Source organism: Brachycentrus maculatus, unplaced genomic scaffold, assembly GCF_059751285.1.
Source record: "Brachycentrus maculatus isolate JH-2025_06_01 unplaced genomic scaffold, ASM5975128v1 h1tg000172l, whole genome shotgun sequence".
NCBI lineage: Eukaryota > Metazoa > Arthropoda > Insecta > Trichoptera > Brachycentridae > Brachycentrus > Brachycentrus maculatus.
In genome coordinates this window covers 642230-669777 of record NW_028280925.1, presented here as the reverse complement: position 1 = coordinate 669777, position 27548 = coordinate 642230, and the positions used below count along the sequence as shown (strand labels likewise).

Genomic DNA, 27548 nt, shown 5'->3' with positions numbered 1-27548 from the left:
TTAGTTAAGGCATTACTAGGTAGGTACTTTTCCATCTTGGAAGAAGGAAAATAGTAATCTTATTATTTCTATGGTTAAATTTTGTCGTTAATCTTCTTTTTTTTTTGATGCCGCGTGAGGTCCGTTCAAAAAGTGACAGATCTGGCGGGTGTTTTTTCAAGATTAAAATGTTGATTTCAAACTGATCATCTTATAATTTTGGTGCGTTTATAACAATTTTCACAATAAAATTTTACACCTTACCCCTTTTTAATGATTTTGGTGTAGTAAGCGGCCGTGTAAACATAACATAACCTTTGAAACCTAATCAAAAACCGGTGTATGAAATATCGACTCATGGTAACAACGTCAACATTCTTGCCCTGTTTGCCTGTCAAGAAAGTAGTTGTACTTTGAAATAATTTATTATACAGCATTTTGTCATCTTAATTTTCCACCTGTCATTTGTTTGTATTTAAATTTTGTGTCGGGCTGTGGTCCCGTGGTTAGTGTCGCGGACTCAGAGTTTCTCGGTTCGAAACCACTCTACCACAATTTGATACCTATTTCTAATCATGAGGCGCTTAGGCTCACAGAAATAGTATGAAATTGAAATGATTAAAGAAAACACTTCGTTTTTTACCACTTGAGTTTTATTATAGACTACATGTTTCAGAAGTTAAACTTCCATCATTCAGGTCTGTATAATAACTGAGTTATTATACAGACCTGAATGATGGAAGTTTAACTTCTGAAACATGTAGTCTGTAATAAATCTCAAGTGGTAAAAAACGAAGTGTTTTCTTTAATCATTGTAACATGTCTTACCACAAAGTTAATGCCGAAACAATAAATGAAATTGAAATATTTGTGTTAATAATAAAAACACAAATATTTCTATTTTTGTAACAAAATTAATGTGACTGCTGGATTGAGTTCTAGAGATTGAGCGCGTTCTTTGCCCTTCATTGGACTTTTGATCATTTCAGATGCTTATTGTATATCATGTCTGTCTATAAAACCCATAATGTGAATGCCGACAGAAGCGGCGCACACGACAACACCAATCTACAAATGGAGTTTCTGGAAATAGCGGGGCGCGCCCTCGACATGAGGATAGTGTGCGATGATTCCACGTTCTCCTTCGTGGAGGTAAGAATATTTTTACATCTTTCCAGTCTCTTTATAATTACAATGATTAAAGAAAACACTTAGTTTTTTACCACTTGAGTTTTATTATAGACTACATGTTTCAGAAGTTTAACTTACATCATTCAGGTCTGTATAATAACTAAAATATAAAATTGTTCTATAAATAAGGAGAGGGGAAAGTAAGGGGAAGGGGTTAGTCAAGGGACGGAGTTTGAAAACAAAGGAAAAATGGAAAGCAATGGTGAAGAATTTTGAAACAATATATTATTTAATAAATTATTATTAGAATTCAGGTTTTTTTGGATTTCTAAATTTTCAAGATAATTCATAATTTGGCCTTTATATGGAACAAGGTGTAATAATTTTAATTTATGAGAGTGAAATGAGTGATTAGTATCTATTATATGATTTGCAAATTCCGAAAAATAATTACTAACAAGACCGCTATGATGTTCTTTAATTCTAATCTTTAAATTTCTCGAAGTTTGGCCAATATATTTTTTATCACAATCTCCACACGAAATTTCATAAACACCACTTTTTTGTAATAAATCAATTTTAGATTTTGAGTTATCGAGGATTTTATGTAAATTATTATTTGTATAATATGCAGGTTGGATATGGGAGGGTAAGATTTACAATAAATAAAATACTCTTTATAATTAGGCTTGCCAGATTTCTGAAATGTTCAAGCGGGGCACCGGAATGCCCCCAGCGTTGCGAGTATTCACGTACACTTCTTGGTAGATTTTTAGGGTGTTTTAGAGGGCAGTTTATTGTCAATGCTATAAGTGGTTACTGAGTAAGAACCTAAACCTGGAGTGTAAATAAATATCTAAATCGTGAAGTAAGCACCGGCCGGGGTATCGGAATTGTCTGAAAACCGGGACATCTGGCAAGCCTATTTATAATACATTTTTTTGCTTTATTTCATCATACTTTTTATAAGAATTATGGTTATGGGGCCATTAAGGCAGCCCGAGACAACATTTTCTAGACCAATAGTTGCTTAACTGTGTTCTGCGGAATGTAGAGGTTCCGTAGAAGAATCTCAAGGATACAACTGTAAAAGTTTGATTTTAAACGAGTGAGTTTTCGAGTTGGAGAAGATATTCCACTCACGGTCCCGGGTTCGATTCCCACCAAGTGCAAAGTAAATTCAAGAAATACGTATTTACAATTGGTCTGGGTGTTTGTGATGTATTTTTCACATTTACCTTCCCTATCCTTGCTATCCTACCTGCAGACAAGCCTCTAAATATAGAGGCTATGCGGGTTATTTTTAAGACTTGATTTATAATGTTTTAAAGACTTCCCTTACATACCCATGGCATCTGTATACACCGTATATTATATAAGTATAGATACAAAGAATGAAAACTAACTAACTAAGCGCTCTTGAGGTACTATTGTATGAAAATGGTGGCATATAAGTTATCCAAAATTATTACTACTATTTTTATTATTAACCATCACGCCGCTTGCTGCAAGCAGAGAAAAGAACTTCACACCATTCTTTCTTTGCAAACAATCTTCGCCTCTTCCACCATTTGTGCATGTTTCCATACGTACCCTTCGATTATTCCGACTCGCAACCTGACCGCTTTGAAGTATTTTAAATACTTGATCGTGCAAAGTTTTTCTTGGTCTTCCTCCGCTCCTATTTCTAAGACGTTTTTAAAAAATATTCAATTCTGTTTCAGATGACTGGAGTGGGGACCGTGAACACTCCGACAGTGAGTGGACTAAACGATTTTGACTACCAAAACCTTTCTGGTATGGGCCCGGCACAGTTGAGAACTATCGGAAAGGTTCCTCTCCCTCCAGAAGTCATGGAGCATTTTGGACGTATCCTTTTCATCAATTCACAATTATATTTAGAGACTTGAATTCTGTAAGAGGTTCTGGCTTACTTGAAAATTGTATTAGCTTGTATTGTAAGAATTCAGGATTTTTTTAAAGACAAAATTAACACTTTTAACTGATGCAATAATCAAAACGCGCTTAGAGTGTCAGAAATTAAGCATTTCAAAAATAAAGCATTTCAATAATAAACAATAAAATATTTATTTATTATTAGAAGAAAAAGTTTATTTTTTAACTTAGAAGAGCTTCTAAGAAGCATATCTGGCAAGAGTCTACGAGAAATGAATAAGAAACGCCAGGATAAGGGAAATATGCGAGATCGAAGATGTCGTTAGGTTGGGAAGGCAACGAAGGAGACAATGGTATATGCATTTGAGGAGAATGGAACCATCCAGACTCCCCCACATTGCACTGTACAACCAATCCCAATGTAGACCACCAAAGAGATGGATCGACAGCTAGGAATCGACATCGCAGGAGGCTAATCCCTCTTAAAAACAACCCACAAGGCATACACCTAGCAAAATAAGAAGAATAATCAAACTATATTAAAGTATTGTGCCCTTTACCCCTCTTCCAGTCTTCATCTTCTTGGCTTAGGATAGGTTTGTCTGTTGTATCTTCAGACTATAATACCTCCTGCAATCGGATTCCCAGCTATCCTTCTGACTCCTGGCGGGTCATCCCTGAAGGCGGCAGCCACAGCATTTGAAATGCATCACATATTTTGCAATTTTTTCTTCACTCACTCTTTCTAGGTGTGTGTAAGGATTGTTGGTATGTTGGTGACACATTGGCGACAACAACATAGCCGCAATAGTCTGGTAATCGGGTTCTAGATTTGTCTCTCCTAGAAACCAGTCACTCACTTAGAACTACATAGTAATTCTTATGTAAAATTAACCAATGTCAAAGAAAGTACTAGTGAGTTATTACTGATCATCTTCCACCAACTCAGTACTTGAAAGTGTGGATGTCTGTTTCTTCTTCTTTCTCTTCCATCTAACCACCTCCTTGTGATGGCACCACTGCTCAGTCTGCAGAACACGTACTGAGATCTTGCCCAATGTTTGAGCGAAACAGGTGGATTCTCCAACTGGAGTGTAATGCTCACAACACAACAACGACTCCCTGAACCCGCAGGAGATGCTAAGAAGCGGAGTTGTCACAAAGTTGTACATGGACTACCTGGAAAGTATAGTTGTGGAGATGAAAAACTACAATGAAGGAGGATAAACGTTGGAGCCGGGAATTGTAGAACAACTATGACCAATATTTACGGAGCTTATGTGTAGTGGAGTGGAGCGGCTGAACGCTGCTCTACCCTTATTTTTTTTCTCCCACACAATGCCTACTGGAAAGCACTATAGTAAAAGTGTAAGAATCCCTTACCCGTAGCATGACCTTGCATTTATAAGCAGGGTGCAAAAAAGTAAAAAAGAAAAAAAAAAACAAAAAACCACCTCCATTACTCCACAAGTTGCACCTGTCTCAGTCTTATCTGGTTTTGGATTATATCCCTCGTATCATTCAATTTGGATTTTAAGTTTTTTTGCATTATGAGTATCTTTAAACTATGATGTTTATATTTACTCAAGTTTTTCACATTCAGTGTAAGATATTGGCAATCAAGAGAGTATAATACAAGACACTGTATTAAATTTGTAATGTTTAATATTACATTTTTCTTTATGAAATAACTTTTCTCCACTCTGCAGCTATTTAACTAATTAACTAACCATCACGCCCGCATGGGTAGGCAGAGAGAATAGAACGCCACACCACTCTGCCCTTGCAAACATTCTTCGCCTCTTCCACGTTCATGCATCTCCTCATACATACCCGCTGATTGTTTCGACTCCTAACCTGACCACTTTCAAGTATTTGGCATACTTGATCGTGCCAAGTTTTTCTCGGTCTTCCTCTGCTCCTTTTTCCAATTACATTCGCCTCATAAATTTGTTTTACCGTTCTTATTTATGCGTTTAATTTATGCAGCTATTTGATTGCATATTTATATGTATAAAGACCAATTTATGACTTTATTAATATGCTTTTTTTTCAATGTTTAAAATTTGTCCTTAACGTTGACTAACAGATCTGGAATGTCAATACACTTTAGGTCTTTTTCCGGAAATCAACAGAGCATGGTTGACCATTGACAGCGATATATACGTGTGGGCATACGAACATGGAACGGATGTGGCGTATTTCGATGGTCTGGGAGAAGCCATAGTGAGCGTGGGGCTGATCAAACCGAAGCCAGGGGTCTTTCAAAACTTTGTCAAATATTTACTTATTTTAACCACAACCATGGAAATAGTTGTTTTAGGTAAAATACATTAAATAATTTATATTTGAAACACTAACATTGTGATTTTCCATTTTATAATTAAAATGTAACTTTGTTTTAAAATCACTATAAATATTTTATTATAACTTAATTATTATGTTTACCGGTTTCGAAGCTAACCGGTACACATTATAATTAAGTTATAATAAAATATTTATAGTGATTTTAAAACAAAGTTACATTTTCATTATAAAATACATTATCTTTTTTAAATATGTTTATTCTACGCATCTAATAGATGTTACTACGCACTAAGATGTTAGGTGTAAAATTACATGTATTTCATGCTAGTACTTTTTATTTGATGCATTCCGCATCGTTTTACAGTGTTTGAAAATGGTGCAGAATGTATCGAAACACGTGTCACAATAAATTTTAAGAAATTAGTGATATTTACCAAGTAAAACATAAATTAAAAACTACCTTTATATTACTCTCAATATTATTAATATTTATAGCATTTATTTTATGGTTAGTCATTTTTACTTAAAAAAATTTTTACAAAAATATTAGCAATATTAGTATATAACCACTCACCGAGATTTTTTGTTTACCGGTCATCACTACAACAGCATGCAAACAATAGTGTATAGTACTATGTGTATGAATAGTGCTATGGTAGTGACATGTAGTATTGTTTGCATGCTGTTGTAGTGATTATCCTGACGAAGAGATGGGTACTTCTCGAAACCAGCAGACAAAAATCTCAGTGAGAGGTTATATACTGACATTACTACCATTTTTGTAAAAAATATGAAGGAACCCTTTGAATAACTTTCAATTATGAACCGCTTTTTCATAGATGTATTTTGTTTATTCCAGGTGTAACCTTTTCTAATTCTCAAGCTAATGGGCCGCTGGGGGCCCTGGAAGAAATGCATCTTGTACCTGAACCGGTGTTTGTCCTTAAAACCGACGGTGTTTCCATGAATTTTATCCAATCTACTAGCAACGGGCGTATCTTCATGGGTGGCAAAGACGGTTGCCTGTATGAAATAACATACCAGGTTTGATATACATGCTTCGTGATTTATATAATTTAAATTATCACTTATTACTGAAATTGGATAAACCAATATAATACAAAGACATCAGGGTAACAATCCACACTGTTTAATTTATTGCCACTAGTTCATTCACTGCTGGAAAAATTAGTTGGTGTTGAAACAGCTATAAACAGCGTAAAAAGGTTTTTTTAACGCTGTTAACACTGAAGATTCCCTAAGCTGTTCACTTCTATAAAAACCGTCAAATTGTTGAATACTGTTTTGCTATGCTAAAATATATTTGTATTTCTTTCATTTTTAATTTTTCCACACTGTTAAGTCAAATGAAACTTAAATAAATTAAATGTATAATATTTAATATGTTTATCTCAATATTTTTGCATCATCAATTTGAAGTTTTTGTTGTCATTGTTTATAGTAGCGAGTGCTTTTACTTAGAATTTTCACTCATGAATTACATGAAATTAAAGTAACTTAAAACATAAAGAGTAAATCCATTCCCAAGTAGGTATAGGCTATAAAAATTTTAAATTTGAAACCTAAGTATGGCCATGACAAGCAGTGTTGCATGAGCCGTAGCTAGATTTAGATCTAGGTAATTAAAAAAGGCATAAGTCCATGAGGAACATGAATCACAAAATACTTATTTTGCATTCTAATCATGCAGTACTTTTATAGCAAAAAAATCTCTTTTCAGGCACAATTAGGCTGGTTTGGAAAACACTGCAAGAAAGTAAACCATTCAACGGGTACACTTTCCTTTTTGGTGCCATCATTCCTAAATGTCGCTTTGTACGAAGATGATCCGATCATTCGTATCGAAGTGGACAACCCTCGCCATATTCTTTATACCTTGACTGAAAAGGGGTCCATAGAAATGTATGATCTCGGGGCAGATGGAGACTCTATTAAGAAAATAGTCAAGTTATCGCAGTCTAAAATAGTTCATCTAGCTACAGAAATTGTCAAGTAAGTTTATCCTATCTGAATGCATGGTAAAGTATTCCTTTCAATTACTCCTAAAGGTTGAAGATATTTGATATGAATGGTAGTATTTGATATTCAAAATCCTTTTTATTTTCATTCATTCAAACCTTTATCCGCACCTTGGTGCATAGGGCACTGCATCATATAAACGCAGTGTTATCTTGATCATTAACACATGAAGGAAAGGTGATCAGCCCTCCGCTTCAGGTACCAGTCCAGGGTAATATTAAATAAATATTGGAGTGAAAAAATCACTTGTATTTATTTGACCCTCCCTGGGAATCGAACCCAGAACCTCCAGTATGGTAGCTGAGCGTGCTGACAATTACACTACGGAGGTGGACAATTTAAAAGCTCCTTTTAAATTCTTTTGAAATTAAGACCTCCTTATAACTCATCATTCACTTTGTGTAATACCACTTAATTTTTAAGTGGTATTACACAAAGTGAACAATGTTATATTACCATAGCACAAAGTTCACAATGCTTTTAATATATTTAATCTATTGAGATTGCTTACTTTCACTAGTATATAATATAAAATCTACTACTAATCAAATAAAATCTATGTGACATTCCAAATTACTCACGTAATTGATTTTTACCCTCTTAAAGACGCAATTTGACTGGAATTCAAAAGGATATTTGAAAAAAAATATTGTATGGGCAATCCAGATATTTAAAAAAGTGAAAAATGAATATTTACATTTTTGGATTAAATTTGAATGAAGTGTAACTAAAATAAATTTACTCTTTTTTTTATAATTGTTTTGTATTTTTAGAACTTTGGAAGGAGCAAACTTTCGACCGATAATAGCAATATCACCCATCGAAGAGCGCGAATCACACTATTTGAATTTGGTGGCCATTACACAATGCGGCGTTCGGCTGTATTTCTCAGCCGGATGTGTACAGTAAGTCAAATTTAAATATCTACCTATGCAGTTGCTGTTTAAATCTACTGAGAATTATCCTTATTGTGTTTTTTATATATAAGTCTGTTTATATTTTTACAATTTATAAGAAAGTGTCCTCTCTTAGAATTTCCACATTTTCAATATGAAAAGTCTTCTTCTTCTTCTAATCCTTATCTGGATCCAATGGTGCATAGGGCACTGCATAGTATTGACGCAGTATTATCTTTATCGTTACTCACATGAAGGCAAGGTGATCACTCCTGCGCTTCAGGGACCAGTCCAGGGTAATATTAAATAAATATTGGAGTGTAAAATCACCAATATTTATTTTCACCCCCCCTTGGGAATCAACCAGGGACTTCCAGCATGGTAGCTAAACATGTTAACCATTACACCACGGAGACGTAGGCAATTTAAAAGGAGGAAAAATAAAAAGTATTTTCTTATAAAAGCTGCAATTATAAGCTTTGTAAAAAATTCATGAATTTTATGAATTTCTTACAAAGCTTATAATAAAATCAAAATAAAATCAATCTTGCATTGTCGAGTAAGCGGAGTCTAGGGTGGGGAAAAGATGAGCCAACATATTGTCACGTCTTTTTTTCAATCTTCTTGAGCTGGAAAATAACCAAGATAAAATAATAACAAGATAACAATAACCAAGGGCAGGACGCCTCCCTGAGCGATGGTCACGCTGGAAAGTAGCTTGTTGAGCTCCTCGTCATTTATGTATTTATGTTTAATGTTTAGGTGAGAATGGTACGTACATTTCAATGTCTTATGATTTGCTTTGCTTTCTAGAATGACGCAAAATGGCCCGGTATGCCAGCGCCCCTGGTGCCTCACACTTCTTCACGTGCGGTTGCCTCCCGGTTTCGCTGCAAACGCTCCCATGATGAGACCCAAGCAAGTGCACACAGCTATATATAATAATGGTTTGTATTCATTTGTCATGAATATTTGCATTAGGAATATCAGAAAAAACTGTTAGTAAATATAAAATGTTCACGGGTTGAATGTCCTTAATACGTAGCAATAAGTGTAAAACTTGCCTGGACATTTTGAAATTATTAGGGAGGTATGGAATTGCACTTGAATTTATTTTCAGAATTTTTCTGGTCTTTTGAAGTTCATTTGCTTGGTAGGGGAGGGGGTTACGATTCTCTGATTCTTGTCTTAAGATTAAGGATCTCTTTATTAATACAATCAAGCTTTACTCATTTACATTAATACACTAGTGACAGGAACGCAGAATCGGTTTATTAAGATTATTGAAATGCTGTTACAAATATGTATTTTAATAAAAATCGTTAGATAGGTTTTTCAGTTATGTTCAATGTGCAAAATCTATTGTTTTGATTATTTTTTTTCAAAATAGCCTCTCCACAGGCCATATTTTGCAATAACTTTCCCCAGTAAATGTAGTTATGTTCTAACCTAAAGACATACCATTTCAATTTTTTTCCTTTCCATTTAAAAAAAAAACTATTTGAGGATCTGTACAGCTTTGTCCTTCATTTTCCGCCCAGGAACTGCCCTGATGATATCGTCAGCGCCTACGGACAGCGACTTGCTGCTGTGCTTGAGTGGGGCCATGGGGGCGGGGCCCCGCGGGCAGGGCGTGGGAACGGGGGCCCGCGAGGAGGCCTCCATGCTGCCGCTGGACGGGCCCTGCTGGGCGCTCCGTAGGGCTGTCCCGCCGCCAGTTACCAACCTGTCACCCGCCTTGCAGAATGCCAGTAAGTGCACAAACTGTGAAATAATTATTGTTGTAAGCGCATCCTAACTGGTTTGTCATTTCAAACAAGTCAAAGAAAGAAATATGTTCTTATCTTTTATTTATGTAGAAGACAAAAGACTATAGCATGAGATCTATCATAATTACTTAATTTAAATTTAAATTTAAATGCACACTTGGTAAATACTACTGTTTCAAATAAACTGAATCAATCAATGAAGGTTAAATTTCAATTGTTAAATATGTCATGCTATTTGTTAAAATTTATTGTGTAGTGTGTTTCGATGCATTTGCCATCATTTTCAAATACCGTATACACCACAACGGTATTTGAAAATGATGTGGAATGCATCAAAACACACTACACAATAGATTTTAGGAAACATCGTTACATATTTACCAATTGAAATTTAACATTTATTAATTGATTCGGCAGTCACTTTGTGGCTATCTATCCATTTTTAATTTAAGTTTTGCTTGGCCATTTTTTAAAATCCATTGTGACACATGTTTTGATACTCTTTGATTTTTAAACACCGTTATTGAAAATGATGCGGGTGCATCGAAACACGTGTTACGATGGATTTTAAGAAATGTATTATTTACTGATTTAAACTTAAATTAAAAATAGATAGATATTACCACAACATGACTGTCGAATACATTAATGAAATTGTTATTTCTTATTAAGTTTCATAATAATATCGAGGTCTACAACATAAACACCAGCTTAATAAATACATGATATAAAATGTATAGTTCGAGATTCAAAATTTATTTCAAAATCTTCCATTTTCTATTTAGTTTAAAAATATTCAATGCAGAACCAGGTCAATCAGAGCATTGATCAATCAGTCATTGATACTTAATAAGAGTGTGTGATTAGGTTCTCCGTCAGTTGCGTCTCAGCACATGTGCGGGCCCATCCGCTGGGTGGTGCTCACGGGGTCCGGGGCGCACATCGTGCAGCAGCTGCAGCCTGCGGACCTGCTGAGGCAGCTGCTCCTGGAGGCCCAGGGTACCGACACTCCGCAACTCAAGGCCTTCTTCCAGGTAAACATCCGGCCCACAAGTATATTGCAAACACTGCTATAACCATATAATATTTATATAGATAGATAATAATATGCGCGTATTCAAATGCAACGTTGTTTTTAAATTTAAAGCAATCGGTGAAAAACTTTATGAGATATAAGATTTTGAAGGAACAAAGTGTTTATATTTTTATTCATACAGATTTAATAAGTTCAACCTGTCTAGAGGTAAGTTTCTATGGATAAAACTATCACAGAGGTATGATTATTATAATATATGATGATTATTATAATATATATAAATAAAAATAAAAAACTTTTAAAAAAATACTGAACTGTTGAAAATACAACAATAAATATTTTTACTTACGAAGATACTTTAAATAAAATATCGGAGTTTTACCTACCATTAAAACTCTTATTATGTTTCTATTGATTTCTGGAGTCCATCATGAGAGAAGCGTTCATTTTCTTTTCCGTTATCGCGGTTTCTACTGTCTATTCCTGGGTCAGTGTCCTACTCTATGGTCGCTTTGTCCGTTTCCGCTGATTTGGTATCCGGTCATCCATGGATTTGGGTTGTTCATAAAGCTCATGATGCACCAGGTAGGTCTTACCTGGACTCCAGAAATCAATAGAAACATAATAAGAGTTTTAATGGTAGGTAAAACTCCGATATTATGTGTTCTGAATTGATTTCTGGAGTCCATCATGAGAGATCTGTCTGTTATCTCCTGGTGACCGGGTGATGCCTTTATTTGATGTTAACTGGTTGAAACAGGCTTGCTAGAGAGGAGTCTTTTGAGACGGTGTGATTAAGCAACTCTCTTTGGTAATATTTCCTGAAGGTATTTTCACTTTTCCAATTTCCTCTCTCTAAGATATTATCAATTGGGTAGTTTTCTAACCAATTGAGGGATGCGACCGCTGAGCGTGTACTGCCGGGGGTAGCTTCCACTCCTGCCATTTTCAGCGTGCTCTTTACCCATCCTCCTATTATGGTTCTTGTAGCCGCTTTTACGGGGCCCCTCGTACTTATAAATAGGTTATTAAGGTTATCCACTTCCGACCTTCGATCCTTGGACAATTCTACTAGTTTTCTTGTCCAAAAGACTGGGTTTATATTAAGCTCCGGTGATTCTAAAAGTTTCCAGCTGGATTGCTGGTGTAACCGGGTGTCAGTCTTTGATCCAAAAGACGGATGTAATATAATAGAAGTGCCTTCATCCTGCAGGTTTCCATCCGAGATGTTTAGTAACGTCAGGTCGTGTACTCTTCGTCCTGACGAGAGCAGCAATAGTGTTGCCACTCTACACGATATCTCGTATAAGGAGTTTAGTTTAGGGCTATTTTTACAGAGCCAATCTTTAACAATCTGTGGATTCCAGATTGGAGATTTTGGGAGAGTAGGCTTTGCCATGGCTATTGCTTTAAGGGTATGTTTTACCAAAAAATTAGAGCTGAGACTTTCCTCAGCTGTTGGGTTACAGAATGTTGCTATCGCTGACTTATGTACTAGTATAGTATTGTATGACAATTTCTCTTCGATAAACAACTGCGCCAGGTATCTGGCCACCTGGTTTGCAGACGGTTTGTTAGGATGGAAATTGTTATTTGATGCCCAGCGGCACCATCTATCCCAAGCTGGCTTGTAGGTATTTAGCGTCGAAGCTCGCCACCCTGATAGAAGCAAATTCTTTTCCTCAGGATTCCATCTACTCAAAACGCCGTCCCACCCCCAATTTTCCAAACTTCTATTTCCAGTTCTTGGATTTTTGGGCGGAGGTTTGCCGGTGGATGTGTCGATTAGTACCGATTCCAGGTTTGCTATTTTGAGTGGTGGCGCTAATGATCGGCGTATTAGGTCTGGTCGCCAGAACGCCCTCGGCCACCTTGGGACTGCGAGAAGGTATGTTCCGGTCGCCTTGTTCAGGTGTGCTAGGATTCTTGGTATTAAATTTGGCGGAGGAAATATCCAGGCCAGATTGAAGTCCCAACATTGACTGAAAGCGTTTTGAAAGATTGCGCACGAGTCCGTGCAATCTCTTGACACGTATGTCGAAGTCACGTGTGCCGTTACGGAAGCAAATAGGTCTATATCGGGTTGCCCGAAGAGATTGAAAATCGGTTGGGTTGCTGCCGGTAAAAGGTGCCACTCCGGAGGTGTTTTTCCCCGAGATAGGTGATCCGCGTCTCCGTTGTATTTTCCGGGAAGAAACTGAGCTGTCAACGAGATATCCCACTTGTCTGCAAGGATCAGGAGGTCTTGGGTCAGATTTAAAAGTGTTAAGGATCTGGTGCCCCCTTCCTTGGAGATATACGCAACCACTGATTTGTTGTCCGATTGCACTAAGACTTCTGAACCGGAGAGGTTGTGAGCTGAGTGTTGAAGGGTTGCAAGCACTGCGAACAACTCTTTTCGGTTTGAATGCCACTTTTTCTGTTGGACGGTCCACTGACCTGATAAGGTTAAATCGTCTAAAGTTGCTCCCCAAGCCAGGTCTGAGGCATCTGTTGTCAGGAAATGACTGAACATTTCCTTGTGAATGGTGCTTGACAAGTTCAAGTTCTCTAACCACCATTCCACCTCCTGCAAGCACTCCTCGGTCATTGGAACTAATCTTCTGGGTGGAAGTTGCTTCAGCGGTTTGCTCGCTATCTGCAATTGTCGGCAGTGCAGCCGTCCTCTTCTCACCACGAAGTTGGCAAAGTTTAACCTTCCCAGGAGACTTTCCGCTTGCTTTCGTGACCATCGGCGAGAAGACAGTATCGCTCGAAGTGATTGGTGGAATGCCGCACACTTCCGTTCTGACAGGGACTTGCGATTGTTGCGCATGTCCCATACGACCCCCAGGTATTCGCACTTTTGTGTTGGGGAGAGCACTGACTTTTGGAAATTTACATTCCATCCCAGATATTGTAGAGTGTTTACTGCTAGCCGCGTTTGTCGGCCTAGATCTTCCTTGGATTGGCTCGCAAGGAGGAAGTCGTCGAGATACACGATTGTCCGTATACCTTTCTGACGCAGTAACTCGGCTACCCAATTTGTAAGGGTCGCGAACATTCTGGGAGCAGATGAAAGGCCAAAGGGCAGACTTGTCATCTGAAGCAAGTTTCCTCGGTAGACCAAGCGCAAGAATCTCCGATGCTTTGATGCGATCGGGAGATGGTAGTATGCTTGTGAGAGGTCTATCTTTGTCAACCAATCGTTTGGTTGCAAAAATTCCGGAACCTTGCAGTGGCTTATGAGTTTGAATGGAGCAGGGTTTAAAAACAGGTTTAGGGACTTCAAGTTGAAGATTACCCGTGAGGAGCCGTCCGATTTTGGTGTTAGGAACATTTTTGATAAGAAGCTGGGAGTGAGATCCGCGGCTTCCAGAACACCGCTCTCGGTGAGTTCCTTTATTTGGGAGTCCATCTCGGCAGAAGGGGGTGTGCTGAAGTGATTTAAAGTATTCTTGTGTGGCATTATCAAAGGAGGTTTTGACACAAATGGTATTCGTGTCCCCCTTATCATTTTTAGCATAAATGCTGGTGCTCCCAGTGTCGCCCATGCTGCCTGGAATAACTTTAAGCATCCCCCGCGAAATGGATTCCTTCTGGCGTCAATTTCGAGTGTGCCTTCCTCTAAACTTTCCTTTTGAACTACCAGAAGTAGACTTGCCTCCCCCTTTTTTCTTGGTGGAAAATTTGCTGGGGCCAGCTTCTCCTCTGGGAGGACCGTTATTTTTGTTAGCGAGAGGCCTTCGCTGTTCACGAAAAAACTGGTTATCTGGCTTTTTTCTGGTAGGAACCTGGGGTCTTGATAAAGGATGGGTTGTTGCAGGTTTTATCGTAAGCTTGTCAGAGGTACCTACCCTAGAGAGGAAGGCCGTCAGATTCCCCTTTTCAAAGAGATATTCTGAGCAAGGAGGGATTTTGCAAAGTCCCTCTCTGACATGCTCGTCTCTGACTTCCCCGAGGATGGATTTTCTGCGGAATTGTACCGCCTCTGTGCGCCTGCCACATACCATCTGAAGAATATCTTCGGAAACCTTCTGGTATGCGGAGTCAGGAGCAAACAAAACTTTTACTTTATCGAATACGTTTCTTTTATTAAGAATTGTGTTCTTATCAGCGGCCCAATTGACCAGTTCTTGGAGCCCTGATTGAAACTCCTCTTTTTGTATGAGGAGGGCATGAGATAGAGCGGCGAAAGACCTTTCCAGCGAAGCCTGGGCAGGGGAGCTGACATCGCAGCGTCTGAGCTCGTCGTTGACTTTCAATTCAACAAACGATGGCTCTGCCAGAAATTTCTTCTGGACATCAGCATATCGCACGCCTGCCCAGTTTTCACTACCAAAGTGTTGCAGCTTTTCTAAGGCTCGAATCCTGATGGGATTTGCTGTTGGATGGATAGGTTCCTTGACTACTGTGCTGGGTTCCTGGAAATCCAGCTGCAGCTCTTCTTGGATATCCTGAGGATCCTCGTGTTCCTCTAGTCCAGGAGGCTGCTGTAGAAAACCGTCGTCGTCTTCTTGCGATCCCGAGTCTACGGGAGAAGTGTCGCCTGGCGCCGCGACCTTAGCCCCGGTTTGACTTTGGAACACGGCGTCAGTCAAAAGTCCTATCTGCTGAACTAGATAGTCTATCCGTGGGTCCATTAACACTTTAAGGCGCTTTTGCTGACGCGGTTCAGGAGACTCTGAATCTGACGATAAAACGGATGGATCGCAGGATCTTTTTCGAGATTCACTGCGCTGAGAAGGCCCAGCTACCGGCGATAATGGCGAAACATTTTCTGTATCACTCATTTTCTATAAAGATCGGTGTTTTCGGACAGATGTGAAAATTTATATGAAATTAGGCACAAAGCATAAAGTTCTATAAAAATTTAATTAACTATCCGTCGCCCTTGAAAATCTTGACTCGCACGATGTTTGTAAACAACAAACACGTGTTTCAAGATGGCGTCGTTTTGTTTATAAAATATTCGAAATGAAAAGTTTTTTCGGTAAATGCGCGACAATGCCGTTTGGATTGAAGCGAAAGTTTATAATACGAGCACTTCTTTAGTTTTGTTTTTATAGAAGACGAGACACTTAATAATAATAAGATTCACACACTTCTCACGGTGTTTGTAAACAATTACCGCGCACTCAAAATGGCGGCGGCGTCTCGCAATCAAAATAAACACGATAATTATCCGTTATACACAAGAACTTGACGTTTTAATGACGTAAATTAAAAGAACTAAATATGTTTTCAAAGTTTATAACACTATCTACGATATACTGCCCAGGAATGAATACGATTTTTTCGAATTGATCGGACAAAATCAACGAACGTCGTTACACGATGGGAAAATGACGCTTTATGGACAACCCAAATCCATGGATGACCGGATACCAAATCAGCGGAAACGGACAAAGCGACCATAGAGTAGGACACTGACCCAGGAATAGACAGTAGAAACCGCGATAACGGAAAAGAAAATGAACGCTTCTCTCATGATGGACTCCAGAAATCAATTCAGAACACATAATAGGTAATACCTGATTTTGAAGCAAAAAATCAAAAGCTTCTTGAGTGATCACTTGAATGAGCTAATGAAAGAGCATATGCCCCCTAAATACCCAGACTTCCTTATTCCCTGACTTAAATTGGTAAACTTCTTAGCTTTTTAATTTTTATTTCTTTTTTCCCTTTTTTGCACCCTGCTTATAAATGCAATGTCATGCTTCTGGTAAGGGATTCTTACACTTTTACTATAGTGCTTTCCAGTATGCATTATGTGGGAAGAAACTTCTTGGCATTATGGATCAAACAAGCAGTTTCAAAATGCCAAGTCATTAGAAATTAAAGGCATTAAAAGAAATAAAAGTATTATTTTTTGACATCTCATCAAAGATGAAGAAGAATATGGAAGTCTGGGCATTTACGGGGCTTACGACCGTCATAGGCTGGTTTAAGTGATCACTTTACACACGTGTAACATTCATCAATTCTACCCATTATTGACAACCACACTACTCAAATTCTTGGAAGTTCTATATATATGAACCAATTTAGAAACCTTGTTCATGAATCACTAGAACTTCACTAGAGACATCTATTGGTGAGATGTAAAGAAGCTTTTTATTAAGCAGAAACTCTTATATTAGTATGTGAGATCCGAATCCTGGATTATAATCACACACATGAGAAACGCCAGAAAATACCATTTTCATTTTTATTATTAAGCTTATAATTTGACCAGATAATTTATTTACAAAGATAGATAGATAGATAATTTATTTACAAAGACTTTATTTATGTAAAGAAATAAAAGTAATGCTTAAATGATCTAAATTATGTAATTGGTATCTTGCATGTGGAATCCCCTTGTTTGAACACATCATAATGTTATATGATACTGTCATAGATGCAGCGCGAGGAACAAGCCTGTGCCACGTGCCTGGTGCTGGCTTGCAGTGGTCAGGACTACATTGCAGAGGCCGCCACCCGAGCGTACTTCCTGTTTGGGGGACAGCCATCTCTGGTCTCTGCTAATACCACCCAATATCCCAGTGAGTATAAATATACAAGGACAAAATATGCTTTAAAATTGATAAAATCACGTCTAATCTAATTGGCTGTAAACATGCATAATTCCACAAATTAAAATATTGCACGACTTTACACTAGCTGGCAATAGCCGTTTGATCTAAAAAAAATAAGTAGTTTTACCCATATTAAGAAAATTCTAAACACACTGAAAAAAGAGAGAAATTAAATTTTAATAGTAAAATAACTGACTGATAAATTTTTGGAATATAAACAATAAAATTTTCAAAAAATCGGGCTGTCCGTATATCAATTATAATTTTTTAGAGATATGGATATCTCCTTCTCAAGTTTTTATTTTTCACCTAAAAACACAAATTCTCTTTCTCTAATAGAGTTTATAATACCTACATATTTTCACATGAAAGATGGAAAGTTGTGGTGACAAAACAGGGTGTCATATTTGTGTTTGTATCGGCTGTTTAATATAATAAAAAAAATATAGGGATTGCCAACTAACGATTTTAAAATATTAGAATTTATAAATTTAACTTTTCGGAAAAAAAAAATTGCTTTAAGAAATACATGAATTGAACTATGTATTAGTACGAGTCATTAGATTTCGTAATGCACTTTTTTTCATGATTTTTTTTCCGCTAAGGTTTTACCTGCCTGCATGAAAATTAAAGAAGATTGAGGTTTTTGTTTTGTGTCAGCCTCTCCGCAGTTCAACCCGCGGCAGGTGTCCACGCCGGTGGGGCGCAGCGCCGCCAACGTGCACCAGGCCCTGCAAGCGGCCGTGCAGCCCGCGCCGCCCTCGCCCGCGCAGGCCGCGCCCGCGCCCCCGCTGCTCTCCTTCAGCGCGCGCCACGAGGGGCTCTACATCTACGTGGGCCGGATCCTGCGCCCGCTCTGGCAGATGAAGTGTGTCACGCACTCCCTCGTGGACAACAACAAGTTGGTGAGTGATCCTTTATTGGCCATTTCAAATGAAAAAAAGGCTCTTTGATGCTAAGAGCGCTTGTGCACTACACGGAATTTTACCGTCCGGCAGTACGTTTTTTTTCAAAATAAAAGCTACTACAACAGTTTAGCGTGATCGAATTTTCGCGCACCGTGATCACGCACCGATCCGAAGAAAGACGGCCAAACGCACAAGCCAATCCAAGCCAATTATTCGTTTTATCATGCTAACTGGACTGCCAGACAATAAAATTCCGTGTAGTGCACAAGCGCCCTAAGGAGTCAATCTAAGCTACACAAAATGGGCATTTTTCACCCTAACAAGTAATTGGAATTATTAAAAGGGAGAATTTGCCGAATTCAAATTTAGAATGCAGACGGTCGTGCTTCTGCGTGCGATTTAAACAAAATATGTATGTATAAATTAGAATTGGACTTTTTTTAGAAAATATGTAGAATAATATTTTTATCATTTTTTTTTTAACTCCTAACCTTTCAATAATTCTTTTCTTCTCAATTAGTATACTAATTAGGGTCGGTTGATGAGAAATCCGCCTTACAACAATGTGTTAATTAACATTTTATTCTCAGACGAATTTGTAAAAATAAACATCTTCTTTCTCCTTCTTAGCTATCGAGCAACGTAACAAGCGCTGACTGCTCTTCAGTTCTACAATACCTGTACGGGGTAAAAGCTTTCCTCGACAGAAACTCGGTTGTCTCAGCGGGAACAGTTCTCAATAGAACCAGTATGTTGCACGACTCTAATCACAATTCTACACGACAAGATGATATCTTTATGAAAGAGAAACAATCACTGGACGCACTCAGAATCTTCATCAGTGAGTACAACAATCTTGTTATTGTGCTTTAAATACCTCGTTTAAAAATAATTTTCGATAGCGTATTTTACTAATCATTTTTTTATAGATGCATCCTGCGAAATGCTGAGCCTATGGAAGATACTATGCGAACACCAGTTCCATGTTATCGCTGCTTCTCTACCGCCGGAACAGCAAGCCCCACTTATTGCAGCCAGTTTCAGGTATGTAAAGCAAACAATATTTAGTTTTCTTCTTCTTCTTTTTCTAGATCCTAAGGATCTGTTTGTGCCTCCGCTTGTAACTATTGGGATGTTGACTCCCTGTCTTTCCACCTTTTTGGAGGTCTGCCTGGGAGTCTGCGTCCTTCAGGGATTCCTTGAAGGACGATACGTGGAAGTCTGCCATCTGACATTCTGTTTACTAAGAGCAATATTTAGTAATAAGCATTAATAAATTTGTAGTATGGTAATATAACACTCTTCTTAGCTTTCATCGTTCACTTTGTGTAATACCACTTCAATTAATGCATTGTTTGCGGGAAACGCTTTAAAGCGTCTTTTACATACTGTTGATAGAGAGTGGGTGATGCTTTTAAGCATTCTATTAGGTCACTTTTGGCAGACCGCGAGGGGCCAAAACACATTGTACAGATCGGTATTGGGTTTGCGGTTACTTGTGATTAGTATATGACCCTAGTTAGTGTACTAATAAGGGTCAAGGTTGATGAAAAAACCGCCTGACAACAATGTGTTAAAAGTCTATACGTATGTATCTATGTATATACCTATTGAAGGAATGGTTATTCTAAAACCAGTTGTCTTGAAGTAGATTTTTTAAGTGGTATTATACAAAGTGAATGATGAATAATAAGGAGAGTGTTAATATTTTATTGAGTCATTAGCTGCAGCATTTGTTCATGTTGATACCGAGAATATATTGAACACCCTCGTATGTATTATTTAACCCATTGCAATACTTACCTTTTTTTGTTGTTTTTTCAGAGAACTATTTTTAGGTGGCCAAGAAGTTGCTGGACTATTAATTTTAAGTTTAATAAATCAATATTTAACAGATAATGCATCTGTAGATAGCATAAGTAGGGAATTGCGAGAAGTTTGCCCAAACCTCTACCGGAATGAGGATGCCGCTTGTTCTAAGGTGTGTATGATTCTATTCCGTTTAATTTTGAACTCGTTCCCAAGATTTGAAAGCGGTTTGTAAAGTGGCGGGGGTGATTGCAGGCCAACGAGATCCTGCTGTTTGCCAACCAGCAGGGCAGCCCCGTGGAGAAGGAGGAGATGCTGAACTCGGCGCTGAAGCTGTGCAAGGACGTGGCGCCGCACGTGAACCTGCCCGTGGTGTGCTCCAAGCTCGGCCAGGCCGGCTTCTACCGCGGCGTGGTGGACCTGTGCGTCACGTGCGCCGACCGCGTGGACCCCAACAAGGTTGGCCTGCACTTCTACACCAGCAACCAGCCCAGCCACGACCAGGAGGGCTACCTGGCCTTCTACAAAAGGTGCACTTATTTACTGTATTAATTAACCTGACCTTAAAAGGCGAAAATTTGATATTTTAACCGTACAACCTACCATAATACAATCATTGTACTACTGAGGGTCTAGTGATCTACTTCTATAGTCTGCTTGATAACACCAATTTTAACGCACAATTCAATTTCATATATATGTTTTTTTCTACATTCATCAGATATATATAAAAGTAACTAACCGTCAAGCCGCTTTTCCGCAGGGATAGTAGGCAGATAGAATAGATCGCCACACCGCACTGTCTTTGTAAACATTCTTGGCCTCTTCCACATTCATGCATCTCTGATTATTTTGACCACTGACCAAACCGTTCTTTAATTATTTGACTTACCTGATTATGCCAGATTTTCTTCAGTCGTCCTCCGCTCCTATTTCCAATACAAAAACAGATAAAAAATAATGGCTTAAATATGTATCATGCACTAATTCACTATTGCCAATTTTGTAATTTTAAGTATCTTCTTCTAACCCTTATCCGCACCCAATTGTGCATAGGACACTGCATCGTATAGAAGCAGTGTTATCTTGATCGTTAAATACACGAAGTAAAGGTGATCAGCCTTTCGCTTCAGGTACCAGTCCAGGGTCATATTAAATAAATTTTAGAATGAAACATCACTAATATTTATTTTGACCCTCTTGGGAATCGAACCCGGGACCTCCAGCATGGTAGCCTAGCGTGCTGACCATTACACTACGGAGGCGGACAAAATGAGAAATAATTTTACTACCAAGTTTTTCCTCGCTACATATTATTATAGATACATACAGCAGAGAATAGTGAAGGTTTTGCATCTGTACCGTATATTTTTTCATTTTATTTACATTTTATTTGTTTTGATACTAGAATGGATGCCTTTTTTTTAGATGGGAGCTGCATTTATTATTGCTTATTATGTACAAGGTTTATAGCTCAGGATTTTTGTTTCTTCTAACTAAAAAAAAAAGTTTTATTTTAATCTGTTTTCGGAACAGGAGGGATAATCTAGTGTGGACCAATCATGAACTTCTCAGCGTTTGCTCAATGCTGGGAGGAAATTATGTAAAACTCCTCAGGAGACAGTCGCCAAGAGACCTTCCATTCCACGACAATGGGGTTCGGCATTTTGTGCCCTAGCTTGGTTTGTGGTACCAATGTCCTTCACTATTTTTAGAATGGATGTCTACCGCGAAGTGACTAGCGTGCTGGAGCAACTGTACGAGCAGAGCACAGCAGGAAGTGCCGAGGGACACTCGTCCCCCGGAGCCACCACGCCCGGCACCCGGCCGCCCGCCAACACCTTCCAGGACCTGCCCAGCATGTCTCCAGCCGATGCCAACTATCAGGTATGATAAACTGTCCGCCAACGACTTCACATTGCATATTTAACATCTTTGCCATATCGAGACACAACTGAAATCTTTATTGAAGAGTGAGATTCTATCCAAATTAGCTGTCATTAGTTATAATTTATTGAATATTTAGAAAATTTTCTCCACAGAGAAAATAATCAACAAAGTATTGGAACTTTATTATTCATGATAAGTTTTTTATGCAACATTATCGCCATTGAATAGTGCGGCACTCATACCACCCCATGTAATAATGACACAAAGCATTTAATTTTTCAATATTAATTCATTTGTATTTACGATATTTCAACGTCCCTAGAGAACAATAAGGCTTCTACAATCTAAAAGAAGTGTTATTGAAAATAAAATTTTATTATCAAATCCGTACATAAAAATATATATTTTTTAGGCAAGAAAACTGGTGTTGGATTGTCTGTCTTACAATGACGAGCTGATACACGTTGCGGTGTACGAGTGGATGCTGACCAAGCAGCTGTACACGGAGCTCATCGCCGTCGCGGAACCGTCACTGGAGCCCTTCCTCATCCGGACTACACAGAACAACCCGGACGCAATCCACGTGTACGACCTGCTCTGGAAGTACTATGAGAAGGTCGGCAACCATGCCGCCGCTGCCCGGACGCTAGACAACCTGGCCAGCAAACCACAGTAAGATATCCCACTCATAAGTTTAATGAAGGTCTGTAGTGTTTTTTCTTGTTCTTCAAACCCTCATCTGCACCCGATGGTGCATAGGGCACTGCATCGTATCGCAGTGTTATCTTGATCGTTAACACATGAATCGTGAACCTGGGTGATCAGCACTCCGCTTCAGATACCAGTCCAGGGTAATATTGAATAAATATTAGAGGGAAAAAATCTCTTTTATTTATTTGACCCTCCCCCCCCCCTAGGAAACGAACCCGGGACCTCCAGTACGGTAGCCTAGCATGCTGACCATTACACTAAGGAGGCGGACTGTTAAATATATTGTAAATGTTCTAAATATGTATTCATGTTTTTACTAAATTGTAAATGAAGAGATTTTTTTTATTTACTAATCTTTAATAAGTAGATCTCTCCAAGCACAAGAGCTTGTCTCTTTTTTGAGAAGGTACTGCATAAAAATATATGTACTCTAGTAATATTATTTAGATATACATATAACTAAAATTGACAAAAATGTATATGTATCATGTTACTACATAATAAACAAAAATGTAAAAATCATTATTCTTACTAATGAATGCCCTGAAAGGCTTACGAAAATGGCCGCAAGTTGACCAATGTCGACCCGAAGATCCAGCTTAGGCCCGGGTAAAAATAAAATGACAACAATGTATACTACGTTACTAATAAAAACAAAAAAATTAAGAAAATCCGTTATTCTTACTAACGAAGGCCCTGAAAGGCTTACGAAGATGGCTGCAAGTTCACCAGCTTGGGTCCAGATAAAAATAAAGTGTGTAATTTTTTGTTGCCAGTCCGGCGGTGTCGCTGGCGCAGCGCTGCAGCTGGCTGTCGCGCGCGGTGGTGCTGCTGCGGGGGGGCGCGGGCGCATCGCCGGGCGCGGGCCGCCTGCTGCGCGAGCTGGAAGAGCGCGCGGAAGTGGCGCGCCTGCAGCGCCGCCTGCTGCAGCACCCGCGCCTGCCGCCCCAGGCCATCCACCAGCTCAACTCCGAGCTGCGAGACATCACCAAGGTGGCCCACTTCAGATTAATTACTTTATTAAACCATATCCTCTCCTTATGTGAAGCATATAGAGTCCACAAACTGTCTCCAGGCTTTTCTGTCGTTCTCCAGCTCCCTTGCATCCTCCCAAGTCAAACGAAAACTGACGACAAATTGTCAGCAGTGGTCGTCCTGGCATAAATAAATACATTTGCACTTCGTCATGTGGCCTGTTTTTAAGAGGGATTAGCCTCCTGTGATGTCGATTCCCAGCAGCCAATCCATCTCTTTTCTGTCTACCTTGGGGTTGGCCGTGCATGGTTCCATTCTACCTTATACTTTATTGTGAACTGTTTAAAAATTATTACAAATATACTGTTTCCAGCAAGGATGTGAGTGACAAATGTCTACTTTCCATATGTTTGAAGCACTACAATTATGTTATTTATTATTATCTATTGGGTACCTACTGGGGTAATATATATAATGGAAATTGGTTGTTCAGCGTTGCTAACTGGGTGGAGCAAAAATCGATATATACATTAGTGTGCTAAAAAAGAAAAAGAGATCTCTATACAGCCATCATCCACATACATTTTTGTATTGTGTCTATTTACCTTCGCTTTTTCTTTGAATTAGTGCACTTCATTCAAAAATGGAACTCTTTGAAACTATATTTCTATTTGATCTATTTTGTTGGCAATCCTGAAAGAGATTTTTGACATTTTCCACAATCCTTTCTATGTTGTGATGACATCCGTGGACTATTCTATAGTTCCAAAATTTTGATAAAAAAATCGAATGGCCTTTTACCTTAAAATAAAAATAAGTACACATACAGTTAAAAATAAATGTGGCCTTCTTTCAAACACAATTTAATTTGCATGATCCAAATATTTTTTTGTACAAAAATTTGTTAATATGTACAGTGTAACAAAATTATCTGTAGAATTGTTGATATGGTCGCATTTATGATATGAAAATGATTTTAATCATGCAAAAATTAACATAATATAATGGAAAGTTCCATTTTTTATCATTCTTCAGATAAAGACAGTTTGTATCGCCTGTGAACAACAAATAGACAAATAATTACCACAAGTAATACTATTGTTAAGTACCTACTTTGTACCTACAAATCAGCAAAAAAATCAATGTAAAATTGAATGTTTCTCTTTGAGACATGACATTAATTTATCACCTAGTTGATTATGATGAAATATCAGGTTTTGACTGATTTCTGACAACATTTCTTCTTCCAGTTGTATGAAGATTATGCAGACAAGTATGAGCTATGGGAATGCAAGCTCGCCATCGTTCACTGTTCTGGACACAATGACCCCCTTTTAGTTGAGAACATATGGATTAATATTATACAAGATGAAATCAATAACATGAAGGGAAATATTTCTAATGATGATAAAATGAGAAGTCTCCTGAACAAGATGACCACTTTGGGAAAGGAATACGTCAGTTCTGGTCACTGCTTTCCTCTTGGTAAGAGTCTATTGCACTTTTTCATTTAACCCCCACTTTACCATAGTTGTCATCAATGTCCGAATACTAAAAGATCGTTAACAACAGCAACAATTTAATTATTTAAAAAATATTTCAGTCAAAACATTAAATAAAAAATATGTATTCAATGTAAAAACATAGTCAAATGTCAGCCCAGGTGTGAGTTTATACTATTTCTTTTTATTTTTTTATTTCTGTATAATGTAAACATATTGTTTGTGGAAATGTTTAGTTAAAGGCGTCTTTTTACATACTGTTGGTAGAGAGCAGAAGAACCTTAGGAAGCGTTCTATTTGTTTACTTTCGGTAGAGCGCGAGAGACCCCAAAAAATATTGTACGGATGGAAATTGGGTTTGCGGTTACTTGTGATTAGTGTACTGAGGATATCGGGCGACAGACTGTCCGAGTATAATTAGGGTCGGGTTTGATGAAAAAACTGCTTGACAACAATGTATTAAATCATAAGACATATTTTATTTGTTAAGCTTCACATTTAATATTCGTGTAAGCGCTGCAAAAATTTGCAATGATATAAATTCTTATTTTTAGCCTTCATACTAAAACAATTGGAGATACAATGCTGCAGATTGGGAACAGAACCGGGAATGGTCGCCAAAACTCTTCTCGATATAGATGTTCAGCTTGAACAACTGATTGATATTTATACAAGGTAACCGCTTTGAAAAATTCCTTCTGTTATTGGAAGCGTTATACAAGGAAACATGGCTAATGTTTGATTTTCAATTTTCCAGACTGATAGGTCTAAATGAACGTGTGTGGCTCTCGGAAGGTAATGAGTTACACCTCATCGAGGCTGCAGCGGTGCTCATGGACTATGTGGTCGGCAAGTCGGTGCCTCTGAGCGCCCATCATCGCAGGAGAGTCCTCATCAAGTGCCAGGATTTGGTGTCCAGCTGTCTGAACGCTCTCTACACCAAGCCCGATACGGAAGAGCTAGTCAAGATATTGAAGGGGATACAAACAAGACTCGAGAGAATGGAATGATTCGACTAATTGTTACTTACATTCGATTCCTGAAATGGTTTAATGACTTTTTGATAAAATTAATAACTTTTAAATCTAAATATATTTTTTTAATGTTAAGCTTTTAAATTATCTTTTTTTTTATTATCAACTACATGTAAGAGGATTTGTTTGTAAATAAATAAGAAATAAAATAAAATGATTTCTATTTATTTTAGGCTTTATAATGTTGCATCCTACACGAAATTTAACATACCTTTAGTAAAAAGTTTTCTTTTTTTATAATAAAAAAATATTCAAAGCAATCTTCGTCCACCTTTCTTTGAATGAATAAAAGTTCATATTTAACTATCTTATCAGTTTCTATGACGGTAAGGATTCCCAAATTGCTGCCGATGGAAAGGAAATGGAGAAGGAATAGTAGGTGGGAAAAGGAGAACAGCAGTAATGGGTAGAGTACTCGGTTGCATACTTGTACTCATTTGCTTGTGTCACTTAAGCACTGCTAATATTCTTCTAAATTGATCTATTACTAATGCGTTAGTCCAGGGGTGGGGATACTTTTCATTTCTCAAGGCCACACAACTGATTCAACATGAGGGCGCGTTTGTGTCAGTACCAGGGTTGCCAATCTGTAGGAAATTCTCCAAACTGCAGGGAATCTTTTTTATTTTTCTTCATCTGGAGTTAGCTGTAATTTATTAAAATCACAGAACCATGAATCATATCTCCGTCGTCCGACATTTTAAGTACGAACGCAAAGATCCAAAAATTCATACAAATTTTGGATTATTGATTGTATACAGATTTCTAGACTAATTCAGATTTTTTGGTGTGACATGGCAACACTGAGCACAAGGCCACAAACGAGCACTGATTGCGGTCAGTCAGCAATGCCGTAACATGCTCGCCGCAAGCGATGTTACGACGAAATGCCCCGGTCAGTCTTCACCCTTAAGGTGGAGACTGACCAGAGCATTTCGTCGTAATGTAACACGTTATGATGCAAGCATTCAGGCAGTCAGTACACTGAATCGAGCGCTCCATCCATAGTTTTGGATGCTCGGTAATGCTCGCCGCGAGCGATGTTACGACGTTATGTTACGAGAAAATGCTCCGGTCAGTCTCCACCTTAGATATACATTTTCCT

General features: G+C 38.2%; 1 protein-coding gene across 2 annotated transcripts; it reads left to right on the top strand.

The window, feature by feature from the left end:
• The first annotated feature begins 85 nt into the window (after window positions 1-85).
• On the top strand, window positions 86-26597 carry Nup154 (nuclear pore complex protein Nup154). Of its 2 annotated transcripts, none has more exons than XM_088261984.1 (22): window positions 86-201; window positions 1023-1131; window positions 2835-2979; window positions 5096-5329; window positions 6173-6357; window positions 7055-7326; window positions 8127-8258; window positions 9063-9196; window positions 9791-10000; window positions 10886-11052; window positions 17437-17581; window positions 18275-18519; window positions 19153-19363; window positions 19452-19566; window positions 20347-20503; window positions 20587-20861; window positions 22047-22218; window positions 22634-22893; window positions 23709-23925; window positions 25158-25392; window positions 25964-26084; window positions 26167-26597. In XM_088261984.1, exons 2-22 carry the CDS (start codon window positions 1054-1056, stop codon window positions 26417-26419), a joined length of 3963 nt encoding a protein of 1320 aa, XP_088118110.1. In that variant the 5' UTR covers window positions 86-201; window positions 1023-1053; the 3' UTR covers window positions 26420-26597. The 2 variants fall into 2 exon arrangements, with proteins under 2 accessions (XP_088118110.1, XP_088118111.1); XM_088261985.1 differs by having other exon boundaries at window positions 90-201; window positions 969-1131.
• The last annotated feature ends 951 nt before the right edge of the window (window positions 26598-27548 follow it).